Source organism: Microcaecilia unicolor, chromosome 9 (assembly GCF_901765095.1).
Source record: "Microcaecilia unicolor chromosome 9, aMicUni1.1, whole genome shotgun sequence".
Lineage (NCBI taxonomy): Eukaryota > Metazoa > Chordata > Amphibia > Gymnophiona > Siphonopidae > Microcaecilia > Microcaecilia unicolor.
The window spans coordinates 87,934,715-87,950,798 of NC_044039.1; the positions used below are offsets into that span (position 1 = coordinate 87,934,715).

General features: G+C 42.7%; 1 protein-coding gene across 1 annotated transcript in view; it reads left to right on the forward strand.

The window, feature by feature from the left end:
- The window catches only part of RYR3 (ryanodine receptor 3), a 743,078-nt gene that overhangs the window by 174,123 nt on the left and 552,871 nt on the right, over nt 1-16,084 (forward strand). Inside the window, 2 exon segments of the mRNA XM_030213678.1 lie at nt 2,533-2,651; nt 14,790-14,923. Of these exon segments, the coding sequence (XP_030069538.1) occupies nt 2,533-2,651; nt 14,790-14,923 (253 nt within the window).

Here is a 16,084-nt window from a genome sequence, read left to right on the forward strand (position 1 = left end):
AATGAAGTATTCTGGACTGACTGCAACTTTCTAAGAAGGAAAGAGGAAAGATTGGCACAACTAAAGTTAAAATAGTCCAAGCGAGACGCTACAAGGGCATATAAAAGACTTGCACATGCAGCAGCATCCAGGTAGCTACAAATGGATCAGACAGAGTGTAGGGCTTAGGCTGCCAACTAGCTCCAGATTCATCTGACAGGGTTGATCCAGTCCTGGGCTTACCCCAGTGTATTCAGGGACTTGTAGCCTGGCTTTTCTTAGGGAATCCAATGGAGAAATCAGAACCAAAAGTTCATACATGCAATGGGGTAAGGCCAGGACTGGATCAACCCTGTTGGGTGAATCTGGATCTAGTTGGCAACTCTATTGGGGCCAAAACACTAGATTTCACCACACAGGCCACTTGAGCATTGAAAGACAGCTGGAAATTTTGAAGTGTTTGGAGTTTACGAAGGGAAGATTTAAAGATACTACAGTAGACAAAGTTACAATAGTCAAGTCGTGTAATTAGAAAAGTATGAACTAAGGTGTGACATGAAGGAAAGTTGAAATAATTTTAGATGGAATGAAGTCTTCATAGGGTCAAGAATCCTTGTTTAATAACCTGAGCAACTTATGTAGCAGCATTTAACCAAATAGTGCTGTTGAATATTGGCACTTACCTGCCATATTGAAAGTGGGCAGGTTAAGGGCAATACAGGGGGCAGAGCCAGGGAGGAGCCGGAAATTATGTGGATTCCGGCAATATTCAGTGCTGGTGCCCACATAGCTAATGGGGCATGTAGGACCACATAAAAAGCAGTCCTGACTTTGCCCAACACTGAATACTGGGTAGCACCTGCATAGAGTGGAGGAGTGGCCTAGTGGTTAGGGTGGAGGACTTTGGTCCTGAGGAACTGAGTTCGATTCCCGGCACAGGCAGCTCCTTGTGACTCTGGGCAAGTCACTTAACCCTCCATTGTCCGCCGCATTGAGCCTACCATGAGTGGGAAAGCGCGGGGTACAAATGTAACAAAAACAAAAATAGCTACTGGGTTGTAGTCTGAAGCTGCACCATATATATAATAGCTTCATGGGGTACCATCAAAAACAAACCTGTTTACAAGGAGTAAAAGAATCTCTGGATAAAAGTCTGTAAATAAAATACAAAGCATGTTGTAAAACAAGAAGTGAATGGAAGATAGGGGAGCATGTATCAACCTGTAATGGAGGAAGGCCATATATATAAATGAGGATATTGGGTAACAGAGTGCAGATAGGATAATCTATGCAAAAGAGGATCCCAAAGCAAAAAGTGGAAATATAATAGTAAGTGCAAAGAGGTACTGTGAGGAACATGAAACAAAAAAACTACTTATGAGAGGTACTGAAGAGTGAACGGAAAGTAAATGCAGTGCATAAATGTGATAAAGAGAAGTGCTCAATATTCAAGCCTGATCCTTGTCAAAAGAAACTTGAAGAAGCATGAGGTTGAGATGAAAATATGAAAAAAAAACCAAATAGCATAAAGCAGCCCACAGGAGAGGCCACCAAACCCACGCTGGAAAAAATTTTCAAGAAAAAGTGAGGATAAGTACATAAGTATTGCCATACAGGGAAAGAAAAGGTCCATCAAGCCCAGCATCCTGTTTCCAACAGTGGCCAATCCAGATCACAAATACCTGGCAAGATTCCAAAAAAATACAAAACATTTTATACTGCTTATCCCAGAAATAGTGGATTTTCCCCAAGTCCATTTAATAACGGTCTATAGACTTTTCCTTTAGGAAGCTGTCCAAACCTTTTTTAAACTCTGCTAAGCTAACCACCTTTACCACATTCTCTGGCAATGAATTCCAGAGTTTAATTACACATTGAGTGAAGAAAAGGTTTCTCCGATTCGTTTTAAATTTACATTGTAGCTTCATTGCATGCCCCCTAGTCCTAGTATTTTTGGAAAGCGTGAACAGAGGCTTCACATCTACCCGTTCAACTCCACTCATTATTTTATAGACATCTCATATCTCCTCTCAGCCACCTTTTCTCCAAGCTGAAGAACCCTAGCTGCTTTAGCCTTTCCTCATAGGGAAGTTGTCCCATCCCCTTTATCATTTTCATCGCCCTTCTCTGCACCTTTTCTAATTCCACTATATCTTTGTTGACTGGCTAAAGTTAAATTGTGTCTGGGAATGCCCTCGCTACCTCCCTTTTTACAACCTTGATCAATTTTATGTGAGCTGTGATTTACTCAGACAAACTTTAACTGATAGGGGAAAGATTCTGACAATCCAGGTTTATCCTGCCAGCCCTCAAAGTTAGCTGGACAGTCCACAGAGTACACACTGCTTCTTCTTTCATTTCAGGCACAGAACACATGCCTTCCCCTTTCACCCTTCTATTCTGAATGACTCAAAACACACACTTTCCTTCATCACTTCTTGTATATCGAGTGACAGAGAAGTTAATTCCATGGGTTATTTTCATTTTATTCCCACATGTTGAATTTCTAGTGATGATGGATGTGACATGTTGACCGTTTCTGTCTCTTGCCAGGTATTCTGGAGGTGTTGCATTGCATCCTCATCGAGAGTCCAGAGGCTCTGAATCTAATAGATAAGGGTCACATCAGGTCTGTGATCTCCCTCCTTGATAAACATGGACGCAATCATAAGGTACATGTTCTTGTAACTGCAAAGAGCATAGTCAGGACTCCTTTGGGGGTGCTAAGGGTCTAAGTAGGGCTGATACAAAATATAGCTAACACCAAAAGATCTTGAGGGAGGACATTGCATCACATTACATCAGTCAGGTTTACAAGCTATCCCTAATGAATTTTCATTTACCAACCTTACAATACTGGGCTATAATTGTCTGAATAACTGTATCAACTATACTAGCAGTATAAATCACATGATCAGTTATGCTGTATTTACAAAATCTTTTATTATTTATTTCATTTATTGCATTCAAAACCTACTAATTTGACATCTTAGTTCTCCATATGCACTCATACGCACTCATACTTCTTTCTATACATGCGGACTCACTAATACAAATTCAAACTGCCTGTTCGAAATTCCTGTGAACCCCAACAAAATACTACTTGCAAAGTCCATGTAACTTGAATGCTGCACTCAACCAAAGGTTGTGCTCAGTTCTCTTTGTCTCCGTAACTAATCACTGCACATTTCTGGCTACTCCTCCTCAGTTCCAGAACTTTCAAACAGGAATCCAATCAATCCATTAATGAATTTTCATGAGAGATATTTGCATACACTGACTCCCTTGCATGCAATATATAACTACATTACATTTCAATTTATATTCTGCTTTCTAAGCATAATGCCCCTTTCAATGTTGGATATAATAATAATAATAAAAACAATTAAAAAAATCAACAAATATCATACTATAAAATACATGAACTCATAAAAATGCCTATTTCACCTCCCACCATTGATTATTAAACCTCTCTGATATGCTCATACTTCAAATTTTTATGGATCTTCTAAGAGAAAACTTAACGCCTGATTTTTTAGTGATGTCTTTAGACTTTTTTCTTAGTTGGAATGAAATACATTTTTTTATTGTAACTCGCCTTGAGACTTATGTGGACGAGGCGAGTAATCAAATATTAGTAAAGTAAAGAAAATGGCTAGATTTTCAGCTGCCTGCAAAAGATTGGATAATTTGTTTCTGTCTCCAGTGCTAAAGTTAAATGATTCCAAAATGTCAGAGTTTTACCACTAAAAGATCCTTTAGATCAGGGGTTTAGCCAGCCCTCCAATTTTGGGAAGACTCAGAGGTGGACTGAGGGGGCAACATATCTCCCCCCCCCCCCCCCCCCCCCGGTGCATTAAAAATAATACCTTTGCTGGCAGGGATAACAAAGCCAGCACTGTAAATACTGCAGTGGGTACTAAAATATCAGTGCACCTACTGGAAACCTAAACAAACCTAATAACTATGGATGGATCCTACACAGTGCTAAATGAATACCTGATCTCTTTCACACATGCAGAACCTCATCAAGTCTAAGTAATCACAAACTAAACATAGAAATATGTAGACAAAAATTAAATTAAACTCCCAAGAAGCCAGACACTGCACGCAATGCAACAGCTAGATAAAGAGAAGCAGTGATGCATGTCCTCCTGTACTGTGCAAAATATAAAGAGAGTAGGTGTAAATTTCAAAAATTGGCATATCACATTTCAAATTAAGAAACAGAAACAAAACAAAAAAAGGAAAATAAGGTACTACCTTTTTATTAGATTAACTAGTCAGAAATGGTTTTCAGTTAGTCCAATAAAAAGGTTTCACTATTTTCCATTTTTTATTTTATTTTTGTAGGGCCCTGTTTACTAAGATGCGCTAGCATTTTTAGCACATGCTAACCGTGTAGATGCCCATAGGAATATTATGGGCATCTATACAGTTAGCGCATGCTAATGCTTAGCATGCACTAAAAACGCTAATGCGCCTCTAGCATGGCTTACTAAATAGGGCCCTTAATTTATTAACCTCTAGAGTAGATTAAGGGGGTCTTTTACTAAAGCCTAGCTTCAGGAATAAAATGGGCCCTGCTGCAGATAACTGAAGCTAAACTTTAGTAAAAGACCCTCTAAATCAGCTACTGCACTACTTTATCCTACATTCAAAGTACAATTCTTTTTCTACCTTTGTCGTTTGGCCATTTAATTTTTCTAATTGTGTTGGTCCCAGTCCTTGATTTCTGCTTTCCTGTCTTCTCTAACTCTCTTCAGAGATTCCTGTCCTTTTGCCATTTTTCAATGCCCTCTGGTCTTCTTCACTTCCACTACATAAATTTGCAACATTGATCTTATTCTTTCACTTTTCTTTTATTTATTTTTCTGCTTTTCAGTACAGATTTAATTTATTCTTACTATCCAGTCTTCAATTTCTCCTTTTTAAATACATCTATCTACAGCTTTCCATCTCTTTCCCTCACTCTGGCACTCCCATTCCTTTTTCTCTTCTTTTTATTTCACAGTTTTTCACTATCCTCTCCCCTTTCTGTTCAGCATCTCCCCTCTTCTCTCTACCCCACCTCCATCCAGTGTCTCTTCTCTCCACTCCACATCTACCCTCAGCATAAACATCACCTTGCATCCTGCATCTGCTCTCTCTCTTTCTACCCCTTCCATCCAGAATTTCTCCTGTCTCTTCCCTCTTTCACCCAGCATCCCTCTCTCCCTTCCAATTCAGATTGTCTCTCTCCCTTCCATTCAGCATCTCCCTTCTCTATCTTCATCTCTTCTATCCAACATCTGCCTTCTCTTTCTCCTCCTTCTATTCTGCATTGCTGCTCTTTATCCATCATCTGCCTTCTGCACCCCCTTTCCATGCAGAATGCCCCCTTCCTACTCTTCATTCCATCCAGTAGCTTCCTCCTCTCTCTCTCTCTCTATCTCTCTCCACCTTTTCCAGTTAGTGTCTTCCCCCTCTCTCCCCTTCCAACCAGTATCTCTCCTTTTTCGAACAGCATGTATTCTTTCTTCCCTCTTTTATCCAACATATCCCCTCCCTCCCCCATCCAGACAGTGTTTCCCTCTGTTTTTGCCCCCTTCCAGACAGCATTTACATCCAGTATGTTCCCTCTTTCCACACTTTCCATCCAACGTTTCCTCCATTTTTCTTCCTTCTTTTCAGCCATCATCTCTCTCTCCCCTCCTCCACTCACCGCCAACCTGCAGAAACAAGGATCAGCAAAAAAGTGACATGAAAATTAAACTGTGCAAACTTCAGTAGATATATGTAGGTTTCATAGGCAATTTAATTAAAGTGAATTGATTTTAAAAAGTGTTCATAGATGATACTTCCACCTCGACTTCCCAGTGATGCCTCCCACTCACACGGAACAGGAAGTTGCATCAGAAGAGGGCGGAAGGCATCCCTGGGAAGACAAAGGCAGTCTACCTTAATCACTGCGGTATCGCTACTGACAGTGATCAAGGCAAATTAGCAGCACCATCGATCAGACCGAGGAGAGATGCCCGTTCCTGAAGCTAACAGCCTGGGACATAGCCTGGAGATCCTGAGGGGGAAAGGGGGAGACCGATTGCTGCAATAAGAGCAGGTAGGCTGGGTTCTAGTTGCTGCCAGCTTTAAAATTGGAGGTGCCTCATATGAGGTGCCTATGATCAGGCACCTCTTTGGCCACCAGCATGAGGGGGCCTGAGAGAGGGATGGGGGCATGAGTCCCCCAAGGCCCCCCATTGCTATGCCACTTCTTTAGATGTGATCAGAGCACTAGCCTAACCACCCTAGAAGATGGTAGCACCAGTAGTGGATCCTGGCTGGAGTGCTGTACACATGCTGGATAATATCTGGCAATATGACACTCAGGAGCCATATTTCACAGACTGAAAACCTAGAGAGCAAGACAACTGGGCAGACTGCATAGTTCAATTGATTCTATCCAGCCACCAATTATTTTGTTTGTCTCAGCTGCAAAAATAAGAAAGGAGTCTGTGTACGGGAAGCTTTCTATACAGTGATTAATTAAGGGCCTAAAAGAGAGAGAAAGTTTTTCCAAAGGGCAAGAAGAGGGCACTTTGGCTAGAACACATGACTGATGTACGTGGAAAGGTGTGTATGTGTGGTCACAAAGGCAGACCTGCCAAGCCTCTCACATTCAACAGGTGGCTCTTGATTTATCAGGTCATTTCCTGCTGAGGGGCAAAACACAGTTCTGCACATCTTTCCTCTCCTTTCTCCCCCTTGTGGTCTGACTTCTCCACTGAATCCTTCTTATTGTGCAATTGTGTCAGCCCTCTAAAGAACAGTGCACCGCAGAACTTCACACTTCAAACATTCTGCAAATTACAGTTGGGCCCACGTAGGCAGGACCCAGTAGTGACTTGCAACGTGCTTGAGTGGGAGACTTCACGGTGTGTATGGCATCGCCTAGCCAACCTTTTTTGTGTACCTATGAGGTTTGTACCAAGCCAATGGCTTCTATTATCTGTGGACTTGTCATATAACAGTTTCTGCTATGTAGCAATATGTGAAAGGTTACTGGTCTGTTTGCTTCTCTACGGCATGCTGGTATCAGCTGGCCTGAGGATTCTCCCCTGAAGACAGTCTTTATCTATGAGGACTTTCCATAAAAAACAAATTGTGGTAATTTTCTACAACATTCAGTCCCTCCAAGTTGAAAACACTACACCTTACACATTTATGTACAGTGTATCTACTGGATTGGTCCTGTAAATCTCCACAATCTCCAAAGCAGCCAATCAAGATGACTGTTTTAAAGAATGTGGACAATAGCATGGATGGCTGAAATCTACTAATTGTTCTGCAGAGAGAAAAACTGGGTGCGTTTCTGCCATTAGGCATATCTGCTTGCCTGTAAGCCTGCCTTGCCTGTGGAACATTGCCATTGCTTTCCTTACAAGCTTTTGCCCAGGACTTCATTAAAGTGTATATTCAATTTGAGCTGCTAATTTTGGTAGTCAGCCTGTAACTCTTAGACCTCACTAAGAAGTGTCTTCACCTGATTCTCTAAAACCTTTGTTTCTGCTTATGTCCAAGAGGAGGCTTAAACTGAAAGAATAAACTATGTTTCACCACTCCTGAGACAAGACCTGGAATCAGAGGTTGGAAGGCTGGGAGATGCCAAGTTACCCAGTTCTAGGCTGGAGACTTTTTAGCCAGTCTTGGTTTGTGGGATTTGTAGTGCCTGATTCTGCCCATTGAAATCAGTGCTGCAAGTCCCATAAATCACCAGGATGGGGGTGGTCAGAAATCCAGGACTGTCCTAAAATTTGCAGCCTAGAACTGGATAACTTGGCATCTCTGTATACTTCTTTTAGTATTGGAGACAGTTAGGAGTGTTGTATTGCTCTGTGAAGTCAGTCCAGATTGGTACTAATTATGTTTGGTTTTGTTTATATAAGACATAATTGAAGAACACTTTTCCAAAACTCATTCAGTCCATTTTTTGTCAGTTTTGAGTTATGTGATTAATTTAGTTCATTAAGGCAAAACTCATTTACTGTAGCTTAGTCTTGTGCCAAAACTCACGCAGTCCATGGTATTTCAACTACTAACTACTAATCATTTCTGTAACACTACGAGACGTATGCAGTGCTGTACACATTATATTCAGGTACTTTTAATGATTTTGTGTTGAATACTCTATGCAAAACTCAGTCCAAAAGCTGCTACCCATTTTCAAATCTGCTTCTGATGAACTGAGTGAGTTTTGGAAAAGTGTTCTTCAATTATTAGTGATTAGGGGCCTTGTTTACAAAGGTGCGCTAGCGTTCATTAGCACGTGCTGTGTAGGCACCCACAATATTCCTATGGGCGCCTACACAGTTAGCTGTACTAGCTGCATTTGGATGCTATTCTCAGAAGTAAAGAAACAAAGGAATTTTTATTACTCACCAGCACAAAATAAGAGATCAGTAGCAAGTTGTGGAAAACATAGAGGGGCATAATTGAACAAAAACGTCTATCTCCATGGGCGTTTATCTCCGAGAACGGGTCCGTGAAGGGGCGGACCGAACCGTATTTTCAAAAAAAATAGACCTCCATGTTTTATTCGACAATTTGTGAGCTGGGCGTTTTTGTTTTTCAGTGATAATGGAAAATGAAAGCGCCCAGCTCAAAAACGAATAAATCCAAGGCATTTGTTTGTGGGAGGGGCCAGGATTCGTAGTGCACTGGTCCCCCTCACATGCCAGGACACCAACCGGGCACCCTAGGGGGCACTTTTACAAAAACAAAAAAAAAGGTAAAAGAGCTCCCAGGTGCATAGCACCCTTCCCTTGTGTGTTGAGCCCCCCAAATCCCCCTCAAAACCCACTGCCCACAAGTCTACACCATTACTATAGCCCTAAGGGGTGAAGGGGGGCACCTACATGTGGGTACAGTGGGTTTGGGGGGGTTGGACGACTAAGCATTAAGCAGCACAATTGTAACAGGTAGGGGGGGATGGGCCTGGGTCCACCTGCCTGAAGTCCACTGCACCCCCAACAACTGCTCCAGGGACCTGCATACTGCTGCCAGGGAGGTGGGTATGACATTTGAGGGTGAAAATAAAGTTGTGAAACATCATTTTTTGTGGTGGGAGGGGGGTTAGTGACCACTGGGGGAATCAGGGGAGGTCATCCCCGATTCCCTCTGGGGGTAATCTGGTCATTTAGGGCACTTTTTGGGGCCTTATTCGTGAAAAATCAGGGTCCAGGAAAAGTGCCCTAAATTCTAGCTACAAACGCATACTTTTTTTCCATTATTGGCGAAAGGCGCCCATCTCTCCTCGGCCAATAACCACGCCCCAGTTCCACCTTCGCCACGCCTCCGACACGCCCCCGTCAATTTTGTACGCTTCTGCGATGGAGTGCAGTTGAAAACGTCCAAAATCAGCTTTCCATTATACCGATTTATTCGTTTTTGTGAGATAAACGTCTATCTCCCGATTTGGGTCGAAATCTAGGTGTTTTTCTCTTTCAATTATAAGGTGGATAGTAACATAGTAGATGACGGCAGAAAAAGAGCTGCACGGTCCATCCAGTCTAAGCAAGAAATGTGCCACTTTTTTGTGTATACCTTACCTTGATTTGTACTTGTCTTTTTCAGGGCACAGACCGTACAAGTCTGCCCAGCACTATCCCCGCCTCCCAGCATTGGCTCTGGCACAAACCGTATAAGTCTGCCCGGCACTATCCCCGCCTCCCAACCACCAGCCCCGCCTCCCACTACCGGCTCTGTTATCCAATCTCGGCTAAGCTCCTGAGGATCCATTTCTTCTGAACAGGATTTCTTTATGTTTATCCCATGCATATTTGAATTCCGTTACCATTTTCATCTCCACCACCTCCCGCGGGAGGGCATTCCAAGCATCCACCACTCTCTCTGTGAAAAAATACTTCCTGACATTTTTCTTGAGTCTGCCCCCCTTCACTCTCATTTCATGTCCTACCGCCTTCGTATCTCCGGAAAAGGTTCATTTGCGGATTAATACCTTTCAAATATTTGAACATCTGTATCATATCACCCCTGTTTCTCCTTTCCTCCAGGGTATACATGTTCAGGTCAGCAAGTCTCTCCTCGTACGTCTTGTAACGCAAATCCCATACCATTCTCGTAGCTTTTCTTTGCACCGCTTCGATTCTTTTTACATCCTTAGCAAGATACGGCCTCCAAAACTGAACACAATACTCCAGATAGGGCCTCACCAACGACTTATACAGGGGCATCAACACTTCCTTTCTTCTGCTGGTCACACCTCTCTCTATACAGCCTAACAATCTTCTCGCTATGGCCACCGCCTTGTCACACTGTTTTGTTGCCTTCAAATCCTCAGATACTATCACCCCAAGATCCCTCTCCCCGTCCGTACCTATCAGACTCTCGCTGCCTAGCACATACGTCTCCAGTGGATTTCTATTCCCTAAGTGCATCACTTTGCATTTCTTGGCATTGAATTTTAATTGCCAAACCTTAGACCATTCTTCTAGCTTTTTCAGATCCTTTTTCATGTTTTCCACTCCCTCTGGGGTGTCCACTCTGTTACAGATCTTAGTATCATCCGCAAATAGGCAAACTTTACCTTCTAACCCTTCGGCAAGGTCACTCACAAATATATTGAACAGAATCGGCCCCAGCACCGATCCTTGAGGCACTCCACTACTCACCTTTCCCTCCTCTGAGCAAACTCCATTCACCACCACCCTCTGGCGTCTGTCCATCAACCAGTTCCTAATCCAGTTCACCACTTCGGGTCCTTTCTGCAGCCCATCCAGTTTATTTAAAAGTCTCCTGTGGGGAACCGTGTCAAAAGCTTTGCTGAACTCTAAGTAGATTACGTCCATAGCTCGTCCCTGATTCAATTCTCCTGTCACCCAATCAAAGAACTCAATGAGATTCGTTTGGCACGATTTCCCTTTGGTAAAACCATATTGTCTCGGATCTTGCAACTTATTGGCTTCCAGGAAATTCACTATCCTTTCCTTCAGCATCGCTTCCATTACTTTTCCAATAACCAAAGTGAGGCTTACCGGCCTGTAGTTTGCAGCTTCTTCCCTATCACCACTTTTGTGAAGAGGGACCACCTCCGCCGTTCTCCAATCTCTCGGAACCTCTCCTGTCTCTAAGGATTTATTAAACAAACCTTTAAGAGGACCCACCAGAACCTCTCTGAGCTCCCTCAATATCCTGGGGTGGATCCCGTCCGGTCCCATGGCTTTGTCCACCTTTAGCTTTACAAGTTGTTCATACACACTCTCTTCTGTAAATGATGCTGTATCCGCTCCATTTTCATTTGTACTTTTTCCAGTCCATAGCGGTCCTGCTCCAGGATTTTCTTCTGTGAAAACAGAACAGAACTATCTATTTAGCAAATTTGCTTTTTCTTCATCACTATCTACATAGCGGTTCGCAGTAACTTTTAGTCTCACAATTCCCTTTTTAGTCATTCTCCTTTCACTAATATACCTGAAGAAATTTTTGTCACCCCTCCTTACATTTCTAGCCATTTGTTCTTGCGCTTTTGCCAGACGTATCTCTCTCTTGGCTTCTTTCAGTTTCATCCGGTATTCCTCCCCGTGTTCCTGTTCTTGAGTTTTTGTGTATTTCTGGAACGCCAACTCTTTAGCCTTTATTTTCTCAGCCACTTGTTTGGTTTCCTTTTTCTCTTACTTTTATTTACTTAACTTACATAAAGGTTCGTGGCCTTATTTATAGCTTCTTTCAGCCTTGACCACTGTCCTTCCACTTCTTGTACTTCCTCCCAGCCCATCATCTCCTTCCTCAGGTATTCCCCCATTTTAGTAAAGTCAGCAGCTTGAAATCCAGGACTTTGAGTTTTGAGTGGCCGCCCTCCACTACAGCCGTCATATCAAACCAAACCAATAATAACAAACTTACAAAATATAACATCCGTAGCTTTGGTAATTATAAAAAATTCAGCTAATTATATAAAGAACAGCTGAAAGGAGAAAAAAGAAAAAGAGAGAAAGGAACCACTGACAGGAAATATAGATTCTGAAGCATGGGCGTAGGCAAACCTCGGTGGGAGGGGTTTCCAGAGCCCAAGATGGGGGAGGCACATTTTAGCCCACCTCCCCCAGCTGCCGACCCTCCTGCCGCCACTGCTGCCAACCCTCCCCCACCACATTCGACCCCTACCGCCGCCGCCACAAGGCACCTTTGCTGGCGGGGGTCCCCAACCCCTGCCAGCCTTAGTCTTCTTCAGCGCCGGTTTCTGGCGCGTTTGCTCACCTCGCTGATCTGTTCTGTGAGTCCTGATGTCCAGCATGTCTTGCAATGGCGGTGGCGGGGGAGGGTCGGCGGGGAGGTTGAAAGTGGAGGGGGCCCTGACTAAATCTGTGGGGGCCCGTGCCCCCCGTGGCCCCACCTAGCTACATCCCTGTTCTGAAGGGAAATAAAATATAAAGAGAAAAGTAAATAGTTATCTGTTATAAAGAAACAGCTCTCACCCGAAGCAAACAAAGGAATATAGTATATTTCCTGGAGAATTCGCCACTTTAGCAAGGACGATGCCCTGAGTCAGGACAGAAAACTCACTCACAAGAAGACTCACTCTAAGGATCTCTTTGTCTGTAGGTATTTTTATATTATTTATGATGTTGTCACCTCTCCCCTTCCCTACACCAATCATAGGGCTTGTATATGTCCTGCAAATACACCACTGGGTCCTTACCATCTCCTAACTGAAAATGTTATGGCTGCCATAGTAATGGGGATCTTATCAGAGCTTGTGATCAGCCAGAAATTCCTGCATATGACTGATAGTAAAGACTAACAGCAACATACAGAAAAGAATGTGTGACTGAGGTGAAGGATTCTGTTAGTGTGTACTGTAGTTCCTTTGTAGGGACCTGAAACCATCCAGTTTGTTCTAGTTTCCTAACATTAGTAGGATAGGTGCTCTAGGACCTGGTGTAATATTTACAGAGCTGTTCTACATTCTAAGACAAGAAAATGACTGATAGGGAAGACAAGTAAAAAGAAGAATTATGAGAGAAGATGACAGGAAGAATAGGGGAAAAGGTTATTTGTAGTTTTTATCCATCCCTGTTGTCACAGTGTAAATAAAGTATTTCCTAAAATGACAGTGGGGTTGAGGTGGGACAAGGGGTGGAGATTGGAGGCAGCTGGCAGTGTGGGGGGTGGGACTGGGGCATGTGCTAAAATCTCTTTCTCAAAAATAGCTTCTTTTGGCATCATTGGGAAGGGAAGTATATAGAGGCGTGTGTGTGTGTATTTATCGTGAGGTAAAGAAGGGAAGTATGTAGAGAGGTATGTGTGGTCAGTGGTTATGAGGCTCTAAGTATATGTAGGAAGACTGCTGTGTGTGTGTATGTGTGGAGAGCATATGGGGTGGGGGTATTTGTGTATAGCAGCCCCTTGAGTATATCCACGGGCTCAGGGCTAATCTAACAGGAGTTCTCCTCAGGCAGGTTCTGTTGGTCCTTGAATGCTTGGCACCTGGTATTTGCAGATGGGATTTCCCTTCCTTCCTCTTAGGAACATTAAAAAAAGAAGTGACTGAATAAGAGTGGCTAGTAGTATTTACAAATGTTATTAAGTTATTCAGCGATATGTTCATAGTGCTTAAATGATTGAGCTGTTAATGTTCTTGAAGTATAGCCATCCAAAGAACAGGAAGAATCTGTTATACATTTCTATAAAGCATCAGATAACTTTTTAAATAACGTGGGTTACTAATCCCAATACAATTTTGCCAGCTAGATAAGAAACCCATATCTCTGATCCATATTTCATTGCTAGTTGTCCTCCCCATTCTCTCTGTCACCATATCGCAAGTCTTACCTATAGGCAGTAGTGCAAATGGAAAAGTGTCTGCTGGAAGTCCTGGGATGATCTGTGGTACTTGGCCTGACCTCGTTGCTCGCATGAATGCCCACTCTCCAGCCCCTGACATACCTTCTCAAAAGCATATTTATTGCAAAGATAGTGCATGCACATTTGGTAGTTTCCACAAGACACCTGAGTGTGTCCTGCAGAATGCCATTTTAAGCTGTGTTAGGCACACGTTAACACCTAATGCTGCTTAGTAAAAGGGCCCCAAAGGCATAAAAATATGTTTTTAAAAGTCTAGTTTTTCAAAGAATTGCAGTCAAGATAGTTCAATAGCAATTTTGCAAGGTCTTCAAAGGCCGTAAAGGAATTCTTTGGGAGATATTTCAAAAGAGTCTACATAGTCTCTTTGGATGGCACAGGGTAGTTTCTGCATAGTGGGCTGAAGGTCCCAGTCTCTATGGGGGTCTTTTTACTAAGCCGCAGTAACGATTTTAGCTCATGGTAGAAATCCGCTGGTGGTAAACGCTGAGACACCCATAAGAATATAATGGGCATCTCAGTGTTTCCCAACAGCTGATTTCTACCGTGAGCTAAAAACGCTACCGCAGCTTAGTAAAAGACCCCTATGAGCTTAAAATACTCTGCGATACATTTATTTCTGACATTACATGAAATTCCTTTTCTGATAGGACTCTGAGTATCCACAGCTCTCAGGCACAACAGTTACTGATAAATTTCTGGTTGATTTCCAAAAGTTGATCTCAAAAGGAACAGATAAGAGACCCCAGCAACCAACACTAAACATTTAAAAGGTCGGACCCAAAGGTATACACACCCTAGTAAAAGGCAAGGTTCATAAAATTTATGGAACTACTTAGTCATGTTGTGCAATGGGAATATATTTTCTTAGTGACACACGTTATAATGTATACTCCCATGTGCTGACCATATTCTGCTCCCTATGTGACGGGAATTATCTATAATTCCAGGTGTTGGACGTGCTCTGCTCGCTTTGTGTTTGTAATGGAGTTGCCGTTCGTTCCAATCAGAATTTGATCTGTGATAATCTGCTTCCTCGGAGAGATTTGCTGCTACAGACACGATTAGTGAATGATGTAACCAGGTATGCATTCAATCATCCACTTGTTTATTTGTGTAAAGTCTTTAGTGGAACTGGATTTGTTGTTGGTGTCTGCAAAACCTTCACAGTTGCTGTCAATATTCTGTACTTTTCCAGCCCACTCTCTGCTCTAACACCCAAACAACCCTTGAATGCTCACGTCCAGGTCTTGCAATGCATTTTTCAAGCAGGAAGTGAGTGGCCTCACACACAAGTTTCTTTTTTTTTCTTTTTTGAATTCTCATTATATCTGTTACTCTTTAAGCAATTCTCCAAGTGATACACGGATCAGCAGTTTCACAGTTTCCTAGGTACTTTTGGATGAGTGATCCCAAAACCATGTCTTCCACTTATATAAAATGAGGCATGAGCTTTTGAGGACCATAGTCATTTTCATCATCCAGACTAACGTGGCTAAGCCATTTAAAGTTTTTCTCAATTTACATAAGGAGCATGTGTCTCTACTTTTCAGTTCTCACCTATTTCATTTTCCCATTCATCTCCAACCCCCCCCCCCCCGACCCACAATTTTAACACAATTATTGCCTCCTTTGCCCCCTTATCACCATTAGATCCAGTTCAACCATTCTCCTCTTCAGCTGATGTATAGGAAATGGCCTCTACCTACTACTTTCTAAGGAGACCCCTTGACAAGACATTTATATTTATTTGGACTATAGCATCTTCCTTGACTGCTTCCAGCTCTTCTTAAGAATGCCATTCTGAGGGTAGGACAAGAAATATTCATGGTAGAAATGAAAACAGGAAAATGAATTATAAACATATAATCTTTCTCACTCCTTCCCCCTCCCAATCTTGAACAACTCATACTTGGGAAGTATTATATACATTTGGCATGCATTATACAAATGATGATGAGGGGCATAATCGAATGGCGCCGGCCATCTCTATGGGCGACCATCTCCGGCGCCACAAGCGGGTGGAGCCAGCCGTATTTTCGAAAAAGATGGCCGGCCATCTTTTTCTTTGCTAATACGGTTGGGCCTGGCCAAATGTCAGAGTTCGCCGGGTTTGAGATGGCCGTCATCGGTTTTTGGCCATAATGGAAAAAAAATGCCGACCATCTCAAACCCGGCGAAATGCAAGGCATTTGGTCATGGGAGGAGCCAGCATTTGTAGTGCACTGGCCCCCCTGACATGCCA